This window comes from Barbus barbus (assembly GCF_936440315.1).
Source record: "Barbus barbus genome assembly, chromosome: 1".
Lineage (NCBI taxonomy): Eukaryota > Metazoa > Chordata > Actinopteri > Cypriniformes > Cyprinidae > Barbus > Barbus barbus.
In genome coordinates, this window is record NC_136729.1 from 14,885,585 (window position 1) to 14,904,815 (window position 19,231).

Sequence of the window (19,231 nt, forward strand, 5' to 3'; positions counted from 1 at the left end):
TAATTCGTAATATGCATTGCTGAGAACTTCATTTTGGACAACTTTGAAGGCGATTTTCTCAATATTTAGATTTTTTTGCACCCTCAGATTACAGATTTTCAAATAGTTGTATCTCGGCCAAATATTGTCCAATCCTAACAAACCATACATCAATGGAAAGCTTATATATTCAGCTTTCATATGATGTATAATCTATATATTTGTGTATAATCTATATATTTGTGGCCACATATATGGTTAAAGTTGCGATCTTGCACTGTGTTTTTTTTTTACTTTTTTGATTTTCACAAATTTATTATTCCAAAAGCTTTTTTTTTTTTTTCAAACATTCATTTTTAATTATTCATTTTGGTAATTACACATTAGATAGATCCTGAAGTAATGCATAAAATAAGTTCAGAATTGCCCTTTTTATATTAAGATTTAGTATAAAAATGTATTCATTTTGTGTGATGAAATAATAAGTTAGATGCTTTTAAATTGAGTATCTTCAATATCTGCACATTTTTTTCACGACAGAAACGTTAAGGTTTGACAGCATGTTTTAAGAATGAGCTTCTTATTTCACCGTCCTTATCAAAAAATACAACTCCAACCGCCGTAAAACTGGAAAGAAGACGAAGAACAAGAAGAAGAAGAAGAAGAAAAATACAACTCCCGAAATTCCTTGCAGTACATGATTTGACAAGTAGCCAATGGGCGCCGTGACCGCTGTCACGTGACTCGGGCTGAGCGCTTCCTGCGGCGGTGCAAAACACACTGGCGATCTGAGGAACGGAGAATTGCAGTTTCTGGGTAAGTAAAGACATTTGCAAACCCAAGATTGCTCGGGTCGCGCGTTATGACTTTTCTGCGAGGGTCTGGTCTGTATTTAGGGCTGCTTGGAGCGGACTCAGGGGTAAATGTAGCACTTGAGAGCTGTCGTAGAGATAGGCCCGAGCTATTTCCTGGTCACAGTCCTGTGCTGGAATACATTGACAGTGTGAGAGCTCCCACGAAATCCCGAGAAGTTATAAAAGTGGACTTTTTAGACACTTGAGAAGCTTGTTGTGATGTGTATGTCGTTATCTGGCATTGTGTTTGAATGGAAGTGGATATGTGGACATATGGGCCAGATATATACTGCTCATAATTTTCCATCACATAAGTTAGTGAATGTGTGTAGCTACTTTTGCCCTGATTGATACGGGCATTTAAAGCCTTAGGGTGATTGTGGTTGGAGTATGAGTGTTTTGAAGTGAAACTGCCCTTGACAGATTGATTTCATTCCTCTCTCTTATCTCTAAGTTAAAAGCCATTTTCTTTATAGGCAGCAGGGGAAGAAGGCTGTAAATGTTCATCGTCATGTAAGAGCCACAACAGTCCTATCATCATTATAAATAACTCTGTCTCTCTCTCTCTCTCTCTCTCTCTCTCTCTCTCTCTCACTCTCACTCAGGCCGCTGCTGTAATCATTTACATGCCTGTCTCTGACCACTAACCTCATGTGTCGTTCCCTCAGGTGTCCATTTGAACCTCAGAGCTTCATATTTGCCCCACAATGACTCAGAGATCTGAACTTGTGTTTTCAACATCACAGTTAATGACAAAAGTGTAAATTTAGCCCAAAGAGTGATTGTGATGCTGATGTTGTCTGTATGCAGACTTATTGCTGAGGCGTTTGTTGTCAACATGAAAAAGCTTGTGGCTTTTTTGGGTTGTTGGGTGGCTTTTATATAAACATCTTTTATATTTTGATTAAATAAAGTTTATGAAACTAATAATTATTCTGATTTAATTCATGTTAATATTATACATTTCAGATAAAAATGGCTAATTGAAAGAATTCATGTCCAAATTATTATGGCATTGCAATGGTTCAATCAAAATCAATGCATCACTTGACATGATGTTCATTAACTTTTGCAGCTGTGGCGTTGCTGTTTATTCACAGTATGTTTCATATTTTCCTCTCACTTCCACTGTGGTAGTTTCTGCAAAAAAAAAAAAAATGAACATGACTGTAGAAACAGCAACTGTGCTTTTTGAGTTATTAATGGCTTACACAGGCTATCATTCAAAAGTTTGGGGTCAGTATGATTTTCAAAGTTCGGTTTCAAATAAATGCTGTTCTTATGAAATTTATATCCACCAAAGAATCTTGAAGTAATTTTTTATAAAAATGTAAGGGGCACAACTGTTTTCAATATTGATAATAGTAAGAAATTGTATTGAAGGACTAAATAAGCATATTAAAATGATTTCTAAACGATCATGTGACACAAAAGAAAAGTAATTGCTGATGAAAATTCCGCTTTGCCATCACTGGAATAAATTACATTAAACATTTTATTTAAATAGAAATCAGTTAGTTTAAATTGTAATAGTATTTCTCAATATATAATAATTTAATTGTGAGGAATTAAATATAGCCTTGGTGAATATTAGAGACTTTTTTTTAAAAATCGTACCGACCCCAAACATTTGAATGATAGTGTAGATGAAAAATCACTTTATACCATTTTTGTCCAAAAGCATGTTTATTAATTTGTTGCTGTCATAGTTAGACATCTTAAAAATGTAGATGTCAGAAATAAATATATTTTTATGGTGAGTCGACTGAAAATGTAGACAGGACAGCCTACAAATCTGAACTATTAGCCAGAAGAAAAAAAAACTTTATTGTTGAGCTGAAAGAAAAATGACATGTCTCTTGTGGAGGTGGAAGAAGTAAACCCAGCGATGGCTTCGGCTCCTATAGCACCTTACAACTCCAGTCCTCTGGGGAACAGCTCCAGCCCAAACGTGAGTGAAGCCTGCATGCAGACATGCTGTAATTGTGCTGTCCCCCTGTCCTTTGACTGTAACAGATTGTTTTTCATTTTCCCCTTTGCTTTACAAAACTACATTATCCTGTAAGTGTGCAATGCTGTTGTAGGAGGGTTAGACTTTTGTTTTGTGCATGAATTAATAATGCACTTCACTGGTATCAATAGAGCTGCCCTTTGCTCTGCTTTCCTATAGTATTAAGCAACCATATAGATGCTGTAGAAGAGACATATGCTGCTTGTACTTCTTTTATTGACGTCACTTCTAATATAATTATACATGCAATATAATAAAATATAACATATTATAATGTAATATTTTTATACATAGGGTCATGATGTTAAAAAAGAAAGTTGATGTCCACGTTATTTATCATCTATCTAGCTGACCTATTTTAAGACCAAAATGTGCTCTCAGTCCAGCTTAGCTATTCAGTTCATTTATAGAGTGATTAATAATACGCTTGCATATTGCATGTTGCTAAATGTGTGAAAATTGAGTAATTCAAACGGGAACTTGTCTTAGTGGTTAAAGCGAAATAGATTGTTTCCTTTAAAAGCAGAGCGCCCCTCCCTACATAAACACATGCATATGCAGTGTCTGGCTTGGCACATGTAACCTCTCTGGGCAGAGGGGATTCCAGGCAGACAGGGAGTTGGCACATCGCTAGCACTTGAGCCAGGAGACTGCTGTTCCATACATATGTTAGTGGAGCTGTAACACCTGGCAGGTGATAGGCAGCAGAACCTGACACTCCGTTTTTCCAGGGTCCCTGAGGACAGCTAGAGAGATTTTGTACAGAGAACCATCCATCTGTCTCTGTGATTGTCTCTTTTATCTTAGTCAGTCTCCTTTCTTTCTTTCTTTTTCCTATCGCAGCTTAATATGCAGAAACGATTATAACTGAGCCATTTGGGCTTGATTTCCCAGATGGCTGTGAACAATTGCAGACGAATGTTGCAGAAAATACACGCTGTACCTTTAAGTTGTCTTTAACGTTGTCTCTTTTAATCCTTTTACTAGTTGGCTGTTTTTTGTTCTCCACCTTCCTCATCTGCCCTCTTCTGCTTACCCAACTACCTCTTATTTGTGTGAATCAGGTTAGATTCCCAGCTAGGATCACTGTGTGTGTGTGTGTTTGGCTGGCTGCTCCATTTGTCATCTCAAGAACACGGGCTAGACCATTACCCAGAAGCCCTTGCTTCACTCAGCCCACAGGCTTGCGACGTGCAAAACACTAAACAGCAGCAAAAGGCCGACAGAATAAACGACTACACGCAGCGAATGGCACTCTTAGTTCGCATTCCAGTTCACTAACCTTCAACTGGCAGCAGGAAAATAGCCCATGGAAAGACAATCTGGATCCCTGATCTCACACACACACACACACACACACAGAGCATCAGACTGGTGCTCATAGACAGAGGGTGAAAGAGGACAGTCTCCTCTTACTCTTTATTTTCCTCTCTTCACTACTTCCTCTTCCATTCCTGTCACTCTCAGGTTTTTTCCCCAGCGTTTTTCTTTTCCTCTGATCAGATGACACGGAGTACAATCATGTCTGGTGTAGAACTGTAGTGTATTATTGTTGTGAGTAGTGTAGAAACAGTTGTGATCATCCTTATTTGAGAGCGTTTGTGTGCGTGTGAGGGATGCGCCCATGTCAACCCAATGTTCCTTCATGTTTTGACAGGCGTCCAGAGAGAGCCTGAAGATGGAGCCGCTGGCAGATGTTGCCATGCTGCCGGGAGAAGAGAGAGTGATCGGTGAGTGAGAGCATGTGTGTGCTTCTGGGCTCTTATTGAATAAGAATTAGTCTGATATCTCCATAAGCATTTTGGTCATACTTGTATATTTTAAAATGCATTTTAATATTGACAATTTGTAATGTTCAAATAACGTGCTTGTTCTAAAACTGTTGATTCAAGATCGCTGATAAACTTTTTAGCTATTAGGGACTTATGAAATCCGTTTTATTTTTTCTGGATTCAGGTTTTTCAGTTCAAATGACTCAAATTCAATTTTAGTAATCAAAAATCATGTCTAGTTAATTAAATCATGAAACCTATGCAATTTAACAAATGCATTAAAAAAAAAACATTTTAAGTAGAATAGAATGTAATTATTTTTGTATAATTTTTTTATAGCCAAACACATTGCCTTTCAAAGTATGCTCCATTTTATAGTGTGCATGACACATGAAAACTAGAAAGTTTCATCCTTGTCCAGTGTCTGCGCTATTTCTCTCCTAAAGTTATTGATACGAAATAATTCAAGACGCATATGCAGGTTGTGTGCGGTTCGAAAAATCAGGCTGCATACATACAGTACGTGCTTGCTGTGCATGAAAAAGCTTTCCTGTAGCTCAAATAGTAGAGCATGGTGCTAGCAACGCCAAGGTCATGGGTTCGATTCCCAGGGAAAAGCAAGAGCTGATAAAATGTAAAAAAAAAAACTGTAACTTGAATGCAATGTAAATCTGCTAAATGCATAAATGTAAATGAAAATGCTATGAAATTTGTCATGTTCACTTTACACATTACCTTAGCATAGCACCTAAAATGCTCAATAAAGCACCTAAGTGAGTCAAGTCAGTGTTCCACGCTAATCATTGCCTAAGTGCTCTGACTCATGAAAACCAACTCCGTATTGAAACAGTTTTAACCTTAAAATCATGGGGGAAACAATTGTTCATATTTGCGCCATCCAGTGTTTCACACTCCAGTCCACTAGGTGGCGGAAATGTTCACCTGCTGCTTTAGGCTTTTTACGGTGGCTGCCAACAAATATATTGGCAAGGGTGATGCACTACACAGTTGTATTTAATAATAATAGATAAAAAAATAAATAATAGAGGGCTATCAAAATAAAGTACCTGGCAGGTCATGTGATCTCAAAATGGCAGCCCCTATGAGGGGCGACCGCTCTTTTGTTATATACTATAGTTTTGTCTTGAACACTGATATAACTGGAGTCTTCATTTAATGTGAGTGTATAATGTTTTGACAAAACATGTTTGTCAAAAGTAACTTTAATGCAACTTGAATTGTTTCACACAGACATTTTAAGACAGACTTTATGGGATTAAATAAATGTTGTATTTCCCACTTTCTTTTACTCCTCAGATAAAGACATCATCTACATCTGCCCTTTTAACGCTGCAGTCAAAGGAAAGGTGTTCATCACCAACTACAGACTCTACTTCAAGAACACTGACTCAGTAAGAGAAACTTTCATTTTCATTTCCTGAAAGTGCAACGCATTAGTTCTCTACATGTTCAGGCACAGTCATTCTGAGGCCATGTCAGGTGCTCCTTTAAAACCAGCTTATCCATTTCCTTCTGTGTTTCAGTCTTTCCTTCTCAATTTCTCCTTTGAAGGCATGTTTCTGCATTCTTTATTTTGTGATCAAATTTGTGTCAAATTTTAGTGTCCACCTTTAGTTATAGCACACATCTGTTAGTCTGTATTAAAAGAGAAAAGAGAAGGATATGAGAGGACAGGAAGAAGGAGGGATTTTGTATCACATCATATCAGAGAAAGGCTTTCATCTCGGTTCTGGCTCTGTCCTTGGTTGGCACATGGTGGCGGACTCCTGCAGCCCTGTTTTGTGGATGTTTTGATCATTGCTGGGGTCTGTTGCCATGATCTGACAGCCTGGCAAAGTGGCAGAAAGAAAAAAAAATATGAAATTCATCGATACAGTAATGTAAACTGTTTTGAAATCTTATGTTTTACATTGAAGATCTAGTGGTGTCACACAAAAATGTTAGTGGACTAGTTAGATGGAGCCAAAGACCTATTAAACAAACTTAATGTGACATGTTTTAGCACATATTTACTATAATTGCAAGGAACTGAAAGTGTCACTTCTGAGGTGTTTATAGTACATATATATGTGTAAGATTGTTGTCACTTCCTGTCTAAAGGAGACGCCAGTTACCCTGAATGTGCCATTAGGTGTCATAAGCCGTGTAGAGAAGATGGGCGGAGCCTCCAGTCGAGGAGAGAACTCCTATGGGCTTGAAATCACCTGCAAGGTATCGCTCACACAAAGCCCTAGAAATTCTTATTCCATAACTGCTAATGTTTGGTAAAGCAAATGAGGGGAAAAGTGGTAGTAGGATCCTGAAGTATCTCAAGCCAGATTTGAACTCGACATACTTCATGTGTAGTATCACACAGTTTTTAATATCCGCTAGCTCCAAAAAAGTTTTGAATATTTTCTATAAATGTTAGTACCTTCATGTGTTTTAAGAGCACTTCTTTACAGCTTCTTCTTTGAATGTAAACCACCATCGTATGAAAATGTTATAGGTTAGGTTAGAGCATCCTCTTTTTGAAAGTCTGACATTCTCAAATCATTGTGTGTGTGTGTGTGTCAGGACATGAGAAACGTCCGATTTGCTCTGAAGCAAGAAGGCCACAGTCGAAGAGACATCTTCGAGATTATTTTCAAATATGCTTTCCCACTGTCTCATGGAATGGTTAGTGTTTGTTTTTTAACTTTATTCTTAAATGCTAATTTTTAGATTCATTCAGAAATGATTTATGGTTTAACTAAATTAAACCCTTCTGTGAATTTTATGCAGTGTGATTAAGTGTTTCAACAATTCAGCATTTCACAACTGGCTTTCATCAGTAGCAGAATGCATGAAATACTATTTTAACTTACTCTCTCACTTTTCTTTCTTTGACTTTCACAGCAACTCTTTGCCTTTCTGAGTCAGGAGAAGTATGAGGAGAATGGCTGGAACGTTTATGAGGCCATGGAAGAGTACAGGAGGCAGGTGAGGACCAGATGCTAGGACTTGTGATAGTGTAGAAACAGTCGTGCTGCCCTTGTTCATCCTTCTCACACTCACCATTCACTTGCAAATATAATAATTCTAATGTAATGGCATAAAATACTGCACAGTGTACTTTTACTAAAGACTGTGAGTTGTTTTCTGTTCTGGTTGTCAGGGTGTACCCAATAGTGATTGGAGGGTCACTTTCATCAATAAGAACTACGAGCTGTGTGACACCTATCCCACAATTCTTGTTGTTCCATACAAGGCCACAGAGGACGATCTTAAAAGAGTCGCTACCTTCCGCTCCCGCTGCCGCATCCCGGTGAGCTCTTTTACAGATGGATGTGTATGAAAGGCCATAATCATGGTGTGGTTTTTGTTGGAAGGTCATATTTGAGGTTCTGCTATATAACGCAGGCTGTTTAGTGGAAATGTTTGGAGAATGTCAATTTCAGTTTTTGCACATAAATAAGAAAGCAATGCTTTTCAGATTTATCTGAAAGTATATTTACTTTCACATATTTGCTGTGATATGTGGTTGGATGTTTATATATCTCTGTATGATGATACTGACAGAGAAGCATTAATATTAAAGGTGCCATAGAATGAAAAACTGTCTTTACCCTGGCATATTTAAATAATAACAGTTCTGTACATGGAAATGACATACAGTGAGCCTCAAACACCATAGTTTCCTCCTTCATATGTAAATCTCGTGATTAAAAAAGACCACTGAAAAACAGGCGAATCAGAACATAACACCGACTGTGACGCAACAGTCGGGATCACTACGCCCCCAACATTTGCATAAACCCGCCCTTGTTCTAAGCCGGCCGAACCATCAGAAGCTCTGCAGGTATTGTAAATAAACAAGCGCGGACAACAGCAAAAATAACAAAATAAATGTTATGTTCCAGGCCGTAAAGGGGGTGTGAAGTGCAGGGATGGGTTGGTGTCTGTATTCAGAAAGGCACAGAAAGCAAATAACGCGAGCCACTAAAGGGACATGGTTAGCTCCTTGCTAGCGGTAGCCTGTTACATTACATAAGATTTCACTCTCAGTAAGGAGAGATGAGGATGATGGCGAATGACTTACAGATCCTGAGCACCACTGACAAGCATCTAATCTTGTGAAATGTGTGGTAAGTACTGTTGCTCCATAATGTAAACATAGTTTGTGTGATCGCGTCTCTTGAAAGTTAAACTATAACGCGATCCAGTTCAAAAGCAGTTTCAATGCCTCGCATATTAATAAGGGCTCCCTGATGCCCGCGTTTTATATACAGTATAATTTCCCGACGATATAACTGCGAGAGAAAGTATTTAAATATATATTTTCCTCCCTGTGCTTCCTTCTTGCTGATGAGCCGTACTGTGAAACAGCCAATCAGAGCAGAGCTCAACATTGAGCAGCACTGTGAAACAGCCAATCAGAGCAGAGCTCAACATTGAGCAGCACTGTGAAACAGCCAATCAGAGCAGAGCTCATTATTATTCATGACCCTGCCAAATAAGCCAATAACAGACCGTTTCATTCTAGGGAGAAATCCTAGGGTTGTAAATGGACATGTAAAATCGTTTCTGGAGATTTTTTGCCCTTACCTAAGCCACATACCTTCTGTGTAGATATCAGAGAACAATTTAAAATACTGTATCAATGCATTCTATGGCACCTTTAAAATTCTGCCCAATGCAGTAAGCTAATAATTATTTTCGTGTTATGGCTGATAACCAATAAATGATGATGACTAATAAATAGTTTGTCTAAATAAATGAATGCTAGTTTGTCTAAATAAATGGGAAAAAAACTAATATCAGTCATTTTAAATGCTACAAATGCACTTATGCATCACAGTATTATAATGCACAGTATGAAAATTGAAGGCTCATTTTGAGATCTGCTAAAGATAAATAGTGATAAGTTTTATTACACTAATACTGTTTTTAAAGATTAAGTGAGCATTACATTAATTACAAAATGTAATTTTATTTTAAAAATGGGGAAATAAGCATGCACAATTGTGGGCAATATATATCCAATTTTGAATATATATCCAGTTTACTAATAAAAAAGAAAATGCCTAATACTGGCAGATAACCAATATGGAATCAATACAAATTATGCATCCCTAGATGATGATAAAGCTTTCTTTTGTTTTCCTCATCTTCAATTCAACAATGCGTTTTTTTTAATATATATTGTGATAACTTTACCATCTGTAAAGAAGATGTGTTTCCTTCCCCTCTCAGGTGTTGTCATGGTTCCATAAAGAGAACCATGCTGTGATCACACGGTGTAGCCAGCCTTTGGTGGGAATGAGCGGCAAGCGCAACAAAGATGATGAACGTTATTTGGACCTAATCCGTGAGGCCAATGGTACTACCAAACTCACCATCTATGACGCCAGGCCTAATGTCAATGCTGTGGCAAACAAGGTAAGGTTCCAGTGAGTTACTAATAAGTGGGGATTATTGGCAGGTCTGAGAGATTCAAATTCATTTCCAAGAAGTTCTTGAATATGAAAACCCTTTTTGTTTACCTCATATCTAACTTATGACCTTATCCACTGAAGGTATGGGCTGCTTTCTGTTTTCCAGTCAGTCTTGGACTCTTGGTTTGTATTAGACAAGCGAAACTGTTTGGTTTTGCATGAGTATGTTCTCAGTGTTCGTGTGTTGCGAAACTAATTAAAAGCAAAACCAACCACAATGGGGACTCAGAAGTGGAACACAGTGGTGCTTGAAAGCTACCCCATACTGAACACCGCTGACAGAGCATTTTGAAATAGCATTATTGATCCTTTTTTTTGTTTAGGTACATGAAGTGTGAAAGCAAGTGTGCAGAAATTTCTCTGCATGATCACATATCTTAACCTGTACACTTCTCACCTCTTACCCTCCAGGCCACAGGAGGGGGTTACGAGGGCGATGATGCATATCAGAACGCTGAGCTGGTCTTTCTGGACATCCATAATATCCATGTCATGAGGGAGTCACTGAAGAAGTTAAAGGACATTGTCTACCCCAATGTGGAGGAGTCTCATTGGCTCTCCAGCCTGGAGTCCACCCATTGGCTAGAGCATATTAAGGTTTGCCTTGTTTATTTTTCATGCATACCAATATATTATAAAACTCTGCATGCTCTAATGTAACTACCTTCCTTCTTGCTCTAGCTGGTGCTATCAGGGGCCATCCAGGTGGCTGATAAGGTGTCTTCTGGGAGCTCTGTGGTGGTGCACTGCAGTGACGGTTGGGACCGCACAGCTCAGCTCACCTCTCTGGCCATGCTGATGCTGGATTCATACTACAGGACTCTCGGGGGCTTCCAGGTGCTGCTGGAGAAGGAATGGATCAGCTTCGGACACAAGTTCGCTTCAGTGAGTTTCAACTTAGTTTACAAAGTCTTGCATCTGTAAAACCACATGTGTAGTGATGGACTTTTGAGTTCTGTCAGCCGTGTTATTTGGTGATTTTATAGAGTTGTGTTGGGTAAAAACAGTTAAAACCCAAGGACCAGGTATGATGAACAAAGACCAGCAGTCAGAGATGCGATTAATTAAAGAAACATTTACTGAAGAAAATAGTTTGCAGTTTCATCAGCAGATGAACACTGCTTCAACACTCGCAATCGAGTTTGTAGGCTGCTCTGCTTTACAATTAAAAAACACAAGCAATTATACCCTAACAGAGGTTAATACAATTGCATCAATGCATAAGTCATCAAAATTCTTAGTGTACACAAGTCATCAAAAAATAAACTTAGACAATTTTCACATATGGACGCAAGCTTGAAGCATATCTTCTGATGACTATTTTAGTGACAAGTGATCAGAGGTCCGACGCAATACGTCTCTCCAGAGACGTATATCTGATACGCTGGACATCATCAGTGGAACGTTTGTTCTGGGACTGTCTGAGCTTTTCCATGTACAGACAGATACTAACACACTTATTAGTAAGATAAGTGGAGAAACACTTATCTTACTTCAAGGTTGCCTCAGCCCTAAACCTTATCGGGCATGCTTACACGCACACAATGAGAGCAGCTTCTTAGAGAGTAAAAAGGCAGACTAAAGCCATATTCAACTTATTCTTTAACATGCATAAATGTAACTTTGATTAATAATTATTCAAGAAATATTATAATTAATATTATTATGAAGGCCATTATAGATCTGTGATCCACTCCTTCAGTTTCTAGAAATATTATAATTAATATTATTATGAAGGCCAAAAGTCCACTCCTTCAGTTGAAAGAGAATAAATAAGTGTAAACTACATCTGAGTGTATTAGCTTTGTAAACAAAAACAAAAAAAGAATCATTATCTCTTGGTATTTACGTTATACTCTGTCTGTGTGTGTGTGTGTGTGTGTGTGTGTGTGTATGTATATAGAGAATTGGCCATGGAGACAAAAACCATGCAGATCAGGACAGGTCACCTATCTTTGTGCAGTTCATTGACTGCGTGTGGCAAATGACTAAACAGGTATGGATCTAATTGTCTCGCCATGGCTTTCTTGTTTTTGCTGCTGTTCAGTCATTGTGGATGCTGATACACAGCATATTTAAATATATGTAACCTTGAGAGCGATTTGAGTGAGAAACAACTTAACAAAGCAAGCTTTGCATGTTGTCTGCACTCTTAAAAATAAAGGTGCTTCACGATGCCATAGAGGAACCTTTTTTTGTCTAAATGGTTCCATAAAGAACCTTTAGCAACCTTTAACCTTTAACATGTTTCACAAAAGGTTCTTCAGATTATAAAAAAGTAAGAAAGAGATGGTTCTTTAAAAAAAGCCTTTGACTGAATGGTTCTTTGTGGAGCCAAAAATGGTTCTTCAATGGCATCGCTGTGAAGAACCTTTTAAGCACCTTTATTTTTAAGAGTTTTCCGTAGTATTAAGTACTTCATTGGTACTTGAACATCATTGTCTACTTTTATAACATAGAAAATGGCATCTCAAATATCTCTTGAATACAGCAAAAGAAACCAGATCATACAGATTTGGAATGCATTTTCTGTTTTGTAAAATGATTTTGTTCAGCTAATTAGAGTTTAATGCATTAATGCAAGTAAATCTCTTTAACTTTTATCTCTCTCCCACATCTGCAGTTCCCAACAGCGTTTGAGTTTAATGAACGTCTCCTGGTGGTAATCTTGGATCACCTGTACAGCTGCCGCTTTGGCACTTTTCTCTACAACTGTGAGAGTGCCCGTGAAAGCAATGTAAGAAATAACACACACACACACACATCACAAACAATTGATACTTGATACTTAACCACATTAATATGCAAACCTGAATTGTCCTTCCTACCTTTAACATCAGTAAAGTGTTATAATTAATAATGCAATCCGTAATTATATATCCTTTTTTTTTTTTTTTTTTTACTGATTTTGCATAGAGCCGCTGAATGGTGGCCTCCCAGATACAGTGGAGCCAAAAGTTTGCGACAGACAGAGAATGCTTACTTTTTGCATATTTCTCATTTAATTTTTTTTTTTTTTTTTAGCAGCTGCTTACAAATTAATAGATTTGAGTTGAATTGAGAAATTCATATGAATTCAGAATATCTTCATATTTTTTCACTTTGTCATGATTTTTAAAAATCATTTTATTTCCTGGTTTAACTAGATATTGTGCTCTTACTTTTGGACTTCACTGTATATTAATTTATAATTGTTACATGCATTGTGGAAACAGACTGGATCTACAGGTGCATCTCCAAAATTTGAATATCGTGAAAAAGTTCATTTTTTCTTGTAACTTATTTAAAAAAGTTAAACTTTCATATATTTTAGATTCATTACATGTACAGTAAAACATTTTGTTAAAAGTTATTTTTTTAATTTTGATGATTAGAGCTTACAGCTCATGAAAGTCAAAAATCAGTATCTCAAAATATTAGAATTATTTTCAATTAGTGACCGTCCCTACAGTATAAATTCTGAGTATCTCTTGTTCTTTGAAACCACAATAATGGGGAAGACTGCTGACTTGGCAATGATCCAGAAGACGAACATTGATGCCCTCCACAAAGAGGGTAAGTCACAGAGGGTCATTACTGAAAGGTGTGGCTGTTTACAGAGTGCTGTATCAAAGCATAATAAATGCAAAGTTGACTGGAAGGAAGAATTTGGGTAGGAAAAGGTGCACAAGCAACAGGGATGACCGCAAGCTTGAGAATACTGTCAAGCAAAGCTGATTCAAACACTTGGGAGAGCTTCACAAGGAGTGGACTGAAGCTGGAGTCAGTGCATCAAGAGTCACCACGCTCAGACGTCTTCTGGAAAAGGACTACCAAGCCACTTCTGAAACAAAAGCATCGTCAGAAGCGTCTTACCTGGGCTGTGGAGAAAAAGAACTGGACTGTTGCTCAGTGGTCCAAAGTCCTCTTTTCAGATGAAAGTAAATTCTGCATTTGGAAATCAAGGTCCCAGAGTCTGGAGGAAGAGTTGAGAGGCACAGAATCCATGTTGCTTGAAGTCCAGTGTGAAGATTCCACAGTCAGTGATGATTTGGGCTGCCATGTCATCTGCTGGTGTTGGTCCACTGTGTTTTCTGAAGTCCACAGTCAACGCAACCATCTACCAGGAAATTTTAGAGCACTTCATGCTTCCTTCTGCTGACAAGCTTTATGGAGATGCTGATTTCATTTTCCAGCAGGACTTGGCACCTGCCCACACTGCCAAAGGTACCAAAAGCTGGTTCAGTGACCATGGTGTTACTGTGCTTGATTGGCCAGCAAACTCGCCTGACCTGAACCCCATAGAGATTCTATTGTCAAGAATCTATGGGGTATTGTCAAGAGGAAGATGAGAGACACCAGACCCAACAGTGCAGATGACCTGAAGGCTGCTATCAAAGCAACCAGGGCTTCCATTACACCTGAGCAGTGCCACAGGCTGATTGCCTCCATGCCACGCCGCATTGATGCAGTAATTCATGCAAAAGGAGGCCCAACCAAGTATTGAGTGCATAGAAATGAACATACTTTTCAGAAGCCTGACATTTCTGTTTAAAATATCCTTTTTTTATTGATCTTATGTAATATTCACATTTTCTGAGACACTGAATTTTGGGTTTTCATTATCGGTAAGCTATAATCATCAAAATTTCAAGAAATAAAGGCTTGAAATATTTCATTCTTTGTGTAATGAATCTATATAATATATGGGTTTCACTTTCTGAAATGAGTGACAAAAAATATTGACCTTTTTCACGATATTCAAATTTTTTTAGATGTACCTGTATTAAAATGTTCTCCACTCTACCTTTCTTTAACTTTATCACATCTTCTTCACTGCTTATTGGAGGCCACTTGTCATCAGTGAGATATGTTGGCCTATGCTTGCTTTCTCTCACTCGCACACATTGCTTTTTATTTCTCTCTGCGCTCATTGTGTGAAGTAGAGCATGAGTAAAAGGGATGCTTCAGTGACTCTCAGTCAGAGTAGAATGCACTTTGGAGAGATAAAACATTCATTCTGGTGGCCCTCTAGAGCTGTCCACCGCAATAACAATGTTAGGGAACACAGTCCCACTTTATATCTACTGCTAACCGAATAATTCAACACATTACCTGCTGTATTACCAATATATTCAACAGCTTAACAGCTGATTCTGTATTGCCAATTAAATCACCCGTACTTCAGTTCAAAAGACATAATAGAATGATTTCAGAAGGATCATGTGACACTGAAAACGGATGTAATGGCTGCTGAACATTCAGCTTTCCCATCACAGGAATTAATTGCATTTTAAAATACAAAATCATACAAAACAGTTTTTTTAAATTGTAATAATATTTCACAACATGACTGTCTTTAATGTACTTTTGGTCAAATGAATACAGTCTTGGTGAGCATAAGAGAGAGATCTTAGTTATTCCAAACTTTTGACTGGTAGTGTAAACTGCTTTCATTTTCTTTAACATAGAATAATATTTAAGATTCACTTTAAATAATGGAGTAATGTTTATTCAAAATGCTAACTTTCTGATTCTTCAATTATTTTCCATCATTCACTAGAACGTTCGGGTGAAGACGGTGTCTCTGTGGTCTTTTGTCAATAGTGATGCATCATTGTATGTAAACCCCTTCTACACACCAGAGTCCAGTCGCGTGCTCTACCCTGTAGCCAGCATGCGCCACCTAGAGCCTTGGGTGACTTATTACATCAGGTGGAACCCTCGCATACAACACCAGGTATTGACATACATTCACAATCAGGTTGTAGTTTCTATGGCATTTTGTATGGTGATAAGCATTATTTAAGCTGACTTTTTATGGTATATACAAAAGCATCTGCATCTCTTCTATAGTGGGTGTTTCTGCCTCTGGGTGGGATTGTGTGTGTGTGTGTGTGTGTCTGCACACCCGATTCAGCGGTGCAGAAAATCCTCTTTCTCCATTTTAATTACGTCCTGACTGGCACTGCAGTGAACTGTCACTCAGAACATCCTTATCAACACACACATTCTGCTACAGAGGTTGTGCAGAAGCTGCTCCAGCATTGGCATAAATAAGCGGTTTACCACATTAGTAATAACAAAGATTAATGCTGTTTACCATTTACATATTAAATGCCACCAAAACAATCGACTAGAAAAAAAAATCAAATGTAATGTGTACAGACCATAGTGCCATGTGAGTATTAAACTGTACATTTATGTTCATGTAAACTGGACATTCTTATTATAATTATCCAGCTAACCATAGATTTTTGCAAAATGCTTGTCCGAGAACTTGTATTCCAGCAGCTTATTATGTGCATCAAAAAGCATTTGTATCATAAAAATGCAGATGTGATCAGTTTCCTTTATTTGAAGTCAAAGAGTGTTTTTGCTGCCCTCTGGTGTCTATTTGACGCATTTGTCACTTCACATGTGTGCATGTTTGTGTATATTTGTGCATATCAGCAACAGAGTCCAGTGGAGCAGCGCTATAAGGAGCTACTGGCATTGAGGGATCAGTACCTGAAGAAACTGGAGGAACTGCAGCTCTCAGACTCCGCCCCCTCCTCTACCCACTTGACAAACAGCTCCACCCCCAATGCTGCCACGCCCAATCAACACATCACACACTTACAGACACCGTTTTGATCCCACTCACAAACTGTTACAGAAGTTGGACATTTGTACATAGCAATAGTGATAATTATGGTAACACAATTAGTAGTTATGTCGACGATAACGAGTAACAAAACAATTATGCAATAAACCACAGTACGGCCTTCATCACGCAAAAAACGTTAAACGAAAAGAGAAGCCTTAAAGTGACAGTGCTGTTTTTTTTCATGCCGCAAATCATTGATGAAAGTGAGTCAGATTATGTGTGGGTATCCCAGACGCCACTTGGATACTGTTTGGAACGGTCATGTGACGATTGAAAGCGATGGAATGGACGGACGTATGTGGATTATGTGTTGCGTTACGTGTGTTATTAGGGTTCTAAAGTGTCTAGATCGGAGTGAAGAACATTTTTGAATGTTGAGCACTAGTAAGATGGCATCTAAATGGTGTTCAGAGAGTGCTGGTCTTGTAAACTGTAGTCTGTGTGGTGTCCAGTCAATCCAGTATCAAGCAGGGTCCTCAAACTTTGGTAGAGCAATCATTTCATTAGTGTACTTGGTTTAACTGCTTGACAAACTCAAATGGTTGACCTCAAAAGGTAAAGGAAGCAGATATGTTGTCTAAATGTTTTACTTTTTCCTCTGTAAATGTCATTCGCTGCTCAGGTGAGTGTATGATATGGTAGGAAAATGTTCTGAAGTGATTAATATTAGCTTGTTGAACAGAACCAGGGTTTTTTAAGCGAGTGACGTGGATACCTTTTCGGTGCCTTTACTCATATCTGAGGTTTTCAGGTGTATATTTTATAGCGAAACGTTTTTTTTTTTTCTCTTCTTTATGGCAGCATCAGTGGTAGAATAGAGTGATTTCCATTCACTGTGCATTTGAGGAACAGGTTGTTTCTTCTCCTGCTTAGTTCTGGAGTTGAACAGTTTGAAGCCCTACATGTTAGTGGCTTTACCCCATAAAACGACGTGCAGTTGCCACGGAAAGCAAATATTTTGTTTCTGATGGAGCTGACAGTATTGCTCCCAACGAGACGTAGCGTAGTCTGCAAAGTATTTTGGGTAGGACGGAGAGGCTGGGATATGAAACGGTGTGTTTGAGCTGTCCCAAATTCAGCCTTTTCTTGAGGAAGAGAGCGGTGACTGACACGGGGTTATAGAGGAGGGCTTCATTGAGTCATTGCTCATGCTGCCTCGGAAAACTGAACTTCTAAAGACTTTGACCTCAATGAGGATATGAAGTTTAAACCATAGTGTGTGAAGAAGACAAACAAGTTCAATAAACAAACAAACCATTTGCGGTTGGTTGTTTTTAGGGGGAGGGGAGGGGAGGGGGAGGGGGGGGGCAGAAATCTATTTTTTATTTTGTACAAGTACCAGAACTATGTAATTACCTCAAACAAAAAACTATTTTACTGTTGAAAGTTCTATTGTTGTAAAATATAATTATTTTATTCAGTGTAAAATTTGACAGTTTTATAAAATGGAAAGTAATTCGATTTTTTTTTTTTTTTTTTTTTTTTGGTAATTGTAGGTCATTTGTTGGACATCCTCTTATAATTTCTTTTCTTTTTTTAATGGGCATTTAGGTTTTGCTTTGTAACATTTTAAAGATCTGAAAACGATCTGATTCTGTAGGGAATTATTTTGTTCTCAAACCCATCGCATGAGATTGAGTGATGGAAAGCTGCACTCTGAATTTTTTTATTTTTCTGACATTATCTTAAGTTAGACATAACAGTTTAGAGGGATCTATTTGTGTTTTGTATTCCCACATGTATCCTTTATTTGTTGGCCAGCTATTGTTCTGTACATAATGCTGATTAAATTAATTTAAAGATTTCTCATGGAAAAGTCTGTATGCTCATTATTTCAGGCATTCTGATTGTATGACTGTAGGCTTTAATGTTACTTACATTACTGTTATGTGCAGCACTTATAGCATATAGACCACCCGATGCAATTTACCTTTTGTCTAGAGTGACTGATCTGTTATTCAAGACCTGCAAGCATGCATGGCTGCAATGAAAATGCATTCTCTAAAGACCAAAATGTATGTGCTATCACAGTGATATGAAAAAGCGTACTTATAGAGAAGATTTCCAGACAATTTAATAAGATCTAAAAGCAAACAGATGCTTCCTTAATTATTTTAATTAGGCGCATGCCTCAAATTATCTATTATGAAGTACATTTTAAATCTAAAATGTACAACAAGACCAACATACAGTAATAGCCGATATAGTGAAATACAATATAAAAATAACTGTTTTGGTGCATGTCATTTATTTTAAAATGTGATGTTAAAGCTGAATTTCCAGCAGCCGTATCCGTATACTCATTTAGAATATGCTGATTTGATGCTCAAAGCATTTTTTTTTAAATCAGTATCAATGTTGAAAACATTTTTTTTGTGGAATCTGTGATTATTCTTTGTTAAATATGAATTTTAAAAAACAGTGTTTTTTATTTTTTTAGTTTATTTTAAATATATATTCCAGATGTTTATGTTTAAACAATTTCTGGTGGAAAAAAAATATGCATACGC

General features: G+C 37.7%; 1 protein-coding gene across 8 annotated transcripts; it reads left to right on the forward strand.

The window, feature by feature from the left end:
* Window positions 1-716: 716 nt before the first annotated feature.
* On the forward strand, window positions 717-18,533 carry LOC306873936 (myotubularin-like). Of its 8 annotated transcripts, none has more exons than XM_079423517.1 (17): window positions 723-795; window positions 1,310-1,346; window positions 1,909-1,932; window positions 2,701-2,784; window positions 4,502-4,574; window positions 5,934-6,028; window positions 6,738-6,848; window positions 7,194-7,295; window positions 7,515-7,598; window positions 7,774-7,923; window positions 9,852-10,037; window positions 10,505-10,690; window positions 10,775-10,978; window positions 11,997-12,089; window positions 12,717-12,830; window positions 15,636-15,812; window positions 16,526-18,533. In XM_079423517.1, exons 4-17 carry the CDS (start codon window positions 2,722-2,724, stop codon window positions 16,706-16,708), a joined length of 1,821 nt encoding a protein of 606 aa, XP_079279643.1. In that variant the 5' UTR covers window positions 723-795; window positions 1,310-1,346; window positions 1,909-1,932; window positions 2,701-2,721; the 3' UTR covers window positions 16,709-18,533. The 8 variants fall into 8 exon arrangements, with proteins under 8 accessions (XP_079279642.1, XP_079279646.1, XP_079279643.1 ...); XM_079423518.1 differs by having other exon boundaries at window positions 747-795; window positions 1,314-1,346; XM_079423521.1 differs by lacking the exon at window positions 1,909-1,932 and having other exon boundaries at window positions 727-795.
* The last annotated feature ends 698 nt before the right edge of the window (window positions 18,534-19,231 follow it).

What these genes read in the sequence shown, in the direction of transcription:
- LOC306873936 (XM_079423522.1), top strand. Translation starts at nt 842, where the DNA reads ATGACTTTTCTGCGAGGGTCTGGTCTGTATTTAGGGCTGCTTGGAGCG. An exon ending in GGCTTGAAATCACCTGCAAG is followed by an intron (nt 6,849 to 7,193) that starts GTATCGCTCACA and finishes TGTGTGTGTCAG; the next exon opens with GACATGAGAAACGTCCGATT. An exon ending in TCCCACTGTCTCATGGAATG is followed by an intron (nt 7,296 to 7,514) that starts GTTAGTGTTTGT and finishes TGACTTTCACAG; the next exon opens with CAACTCTTTGCCTTTCTGAG.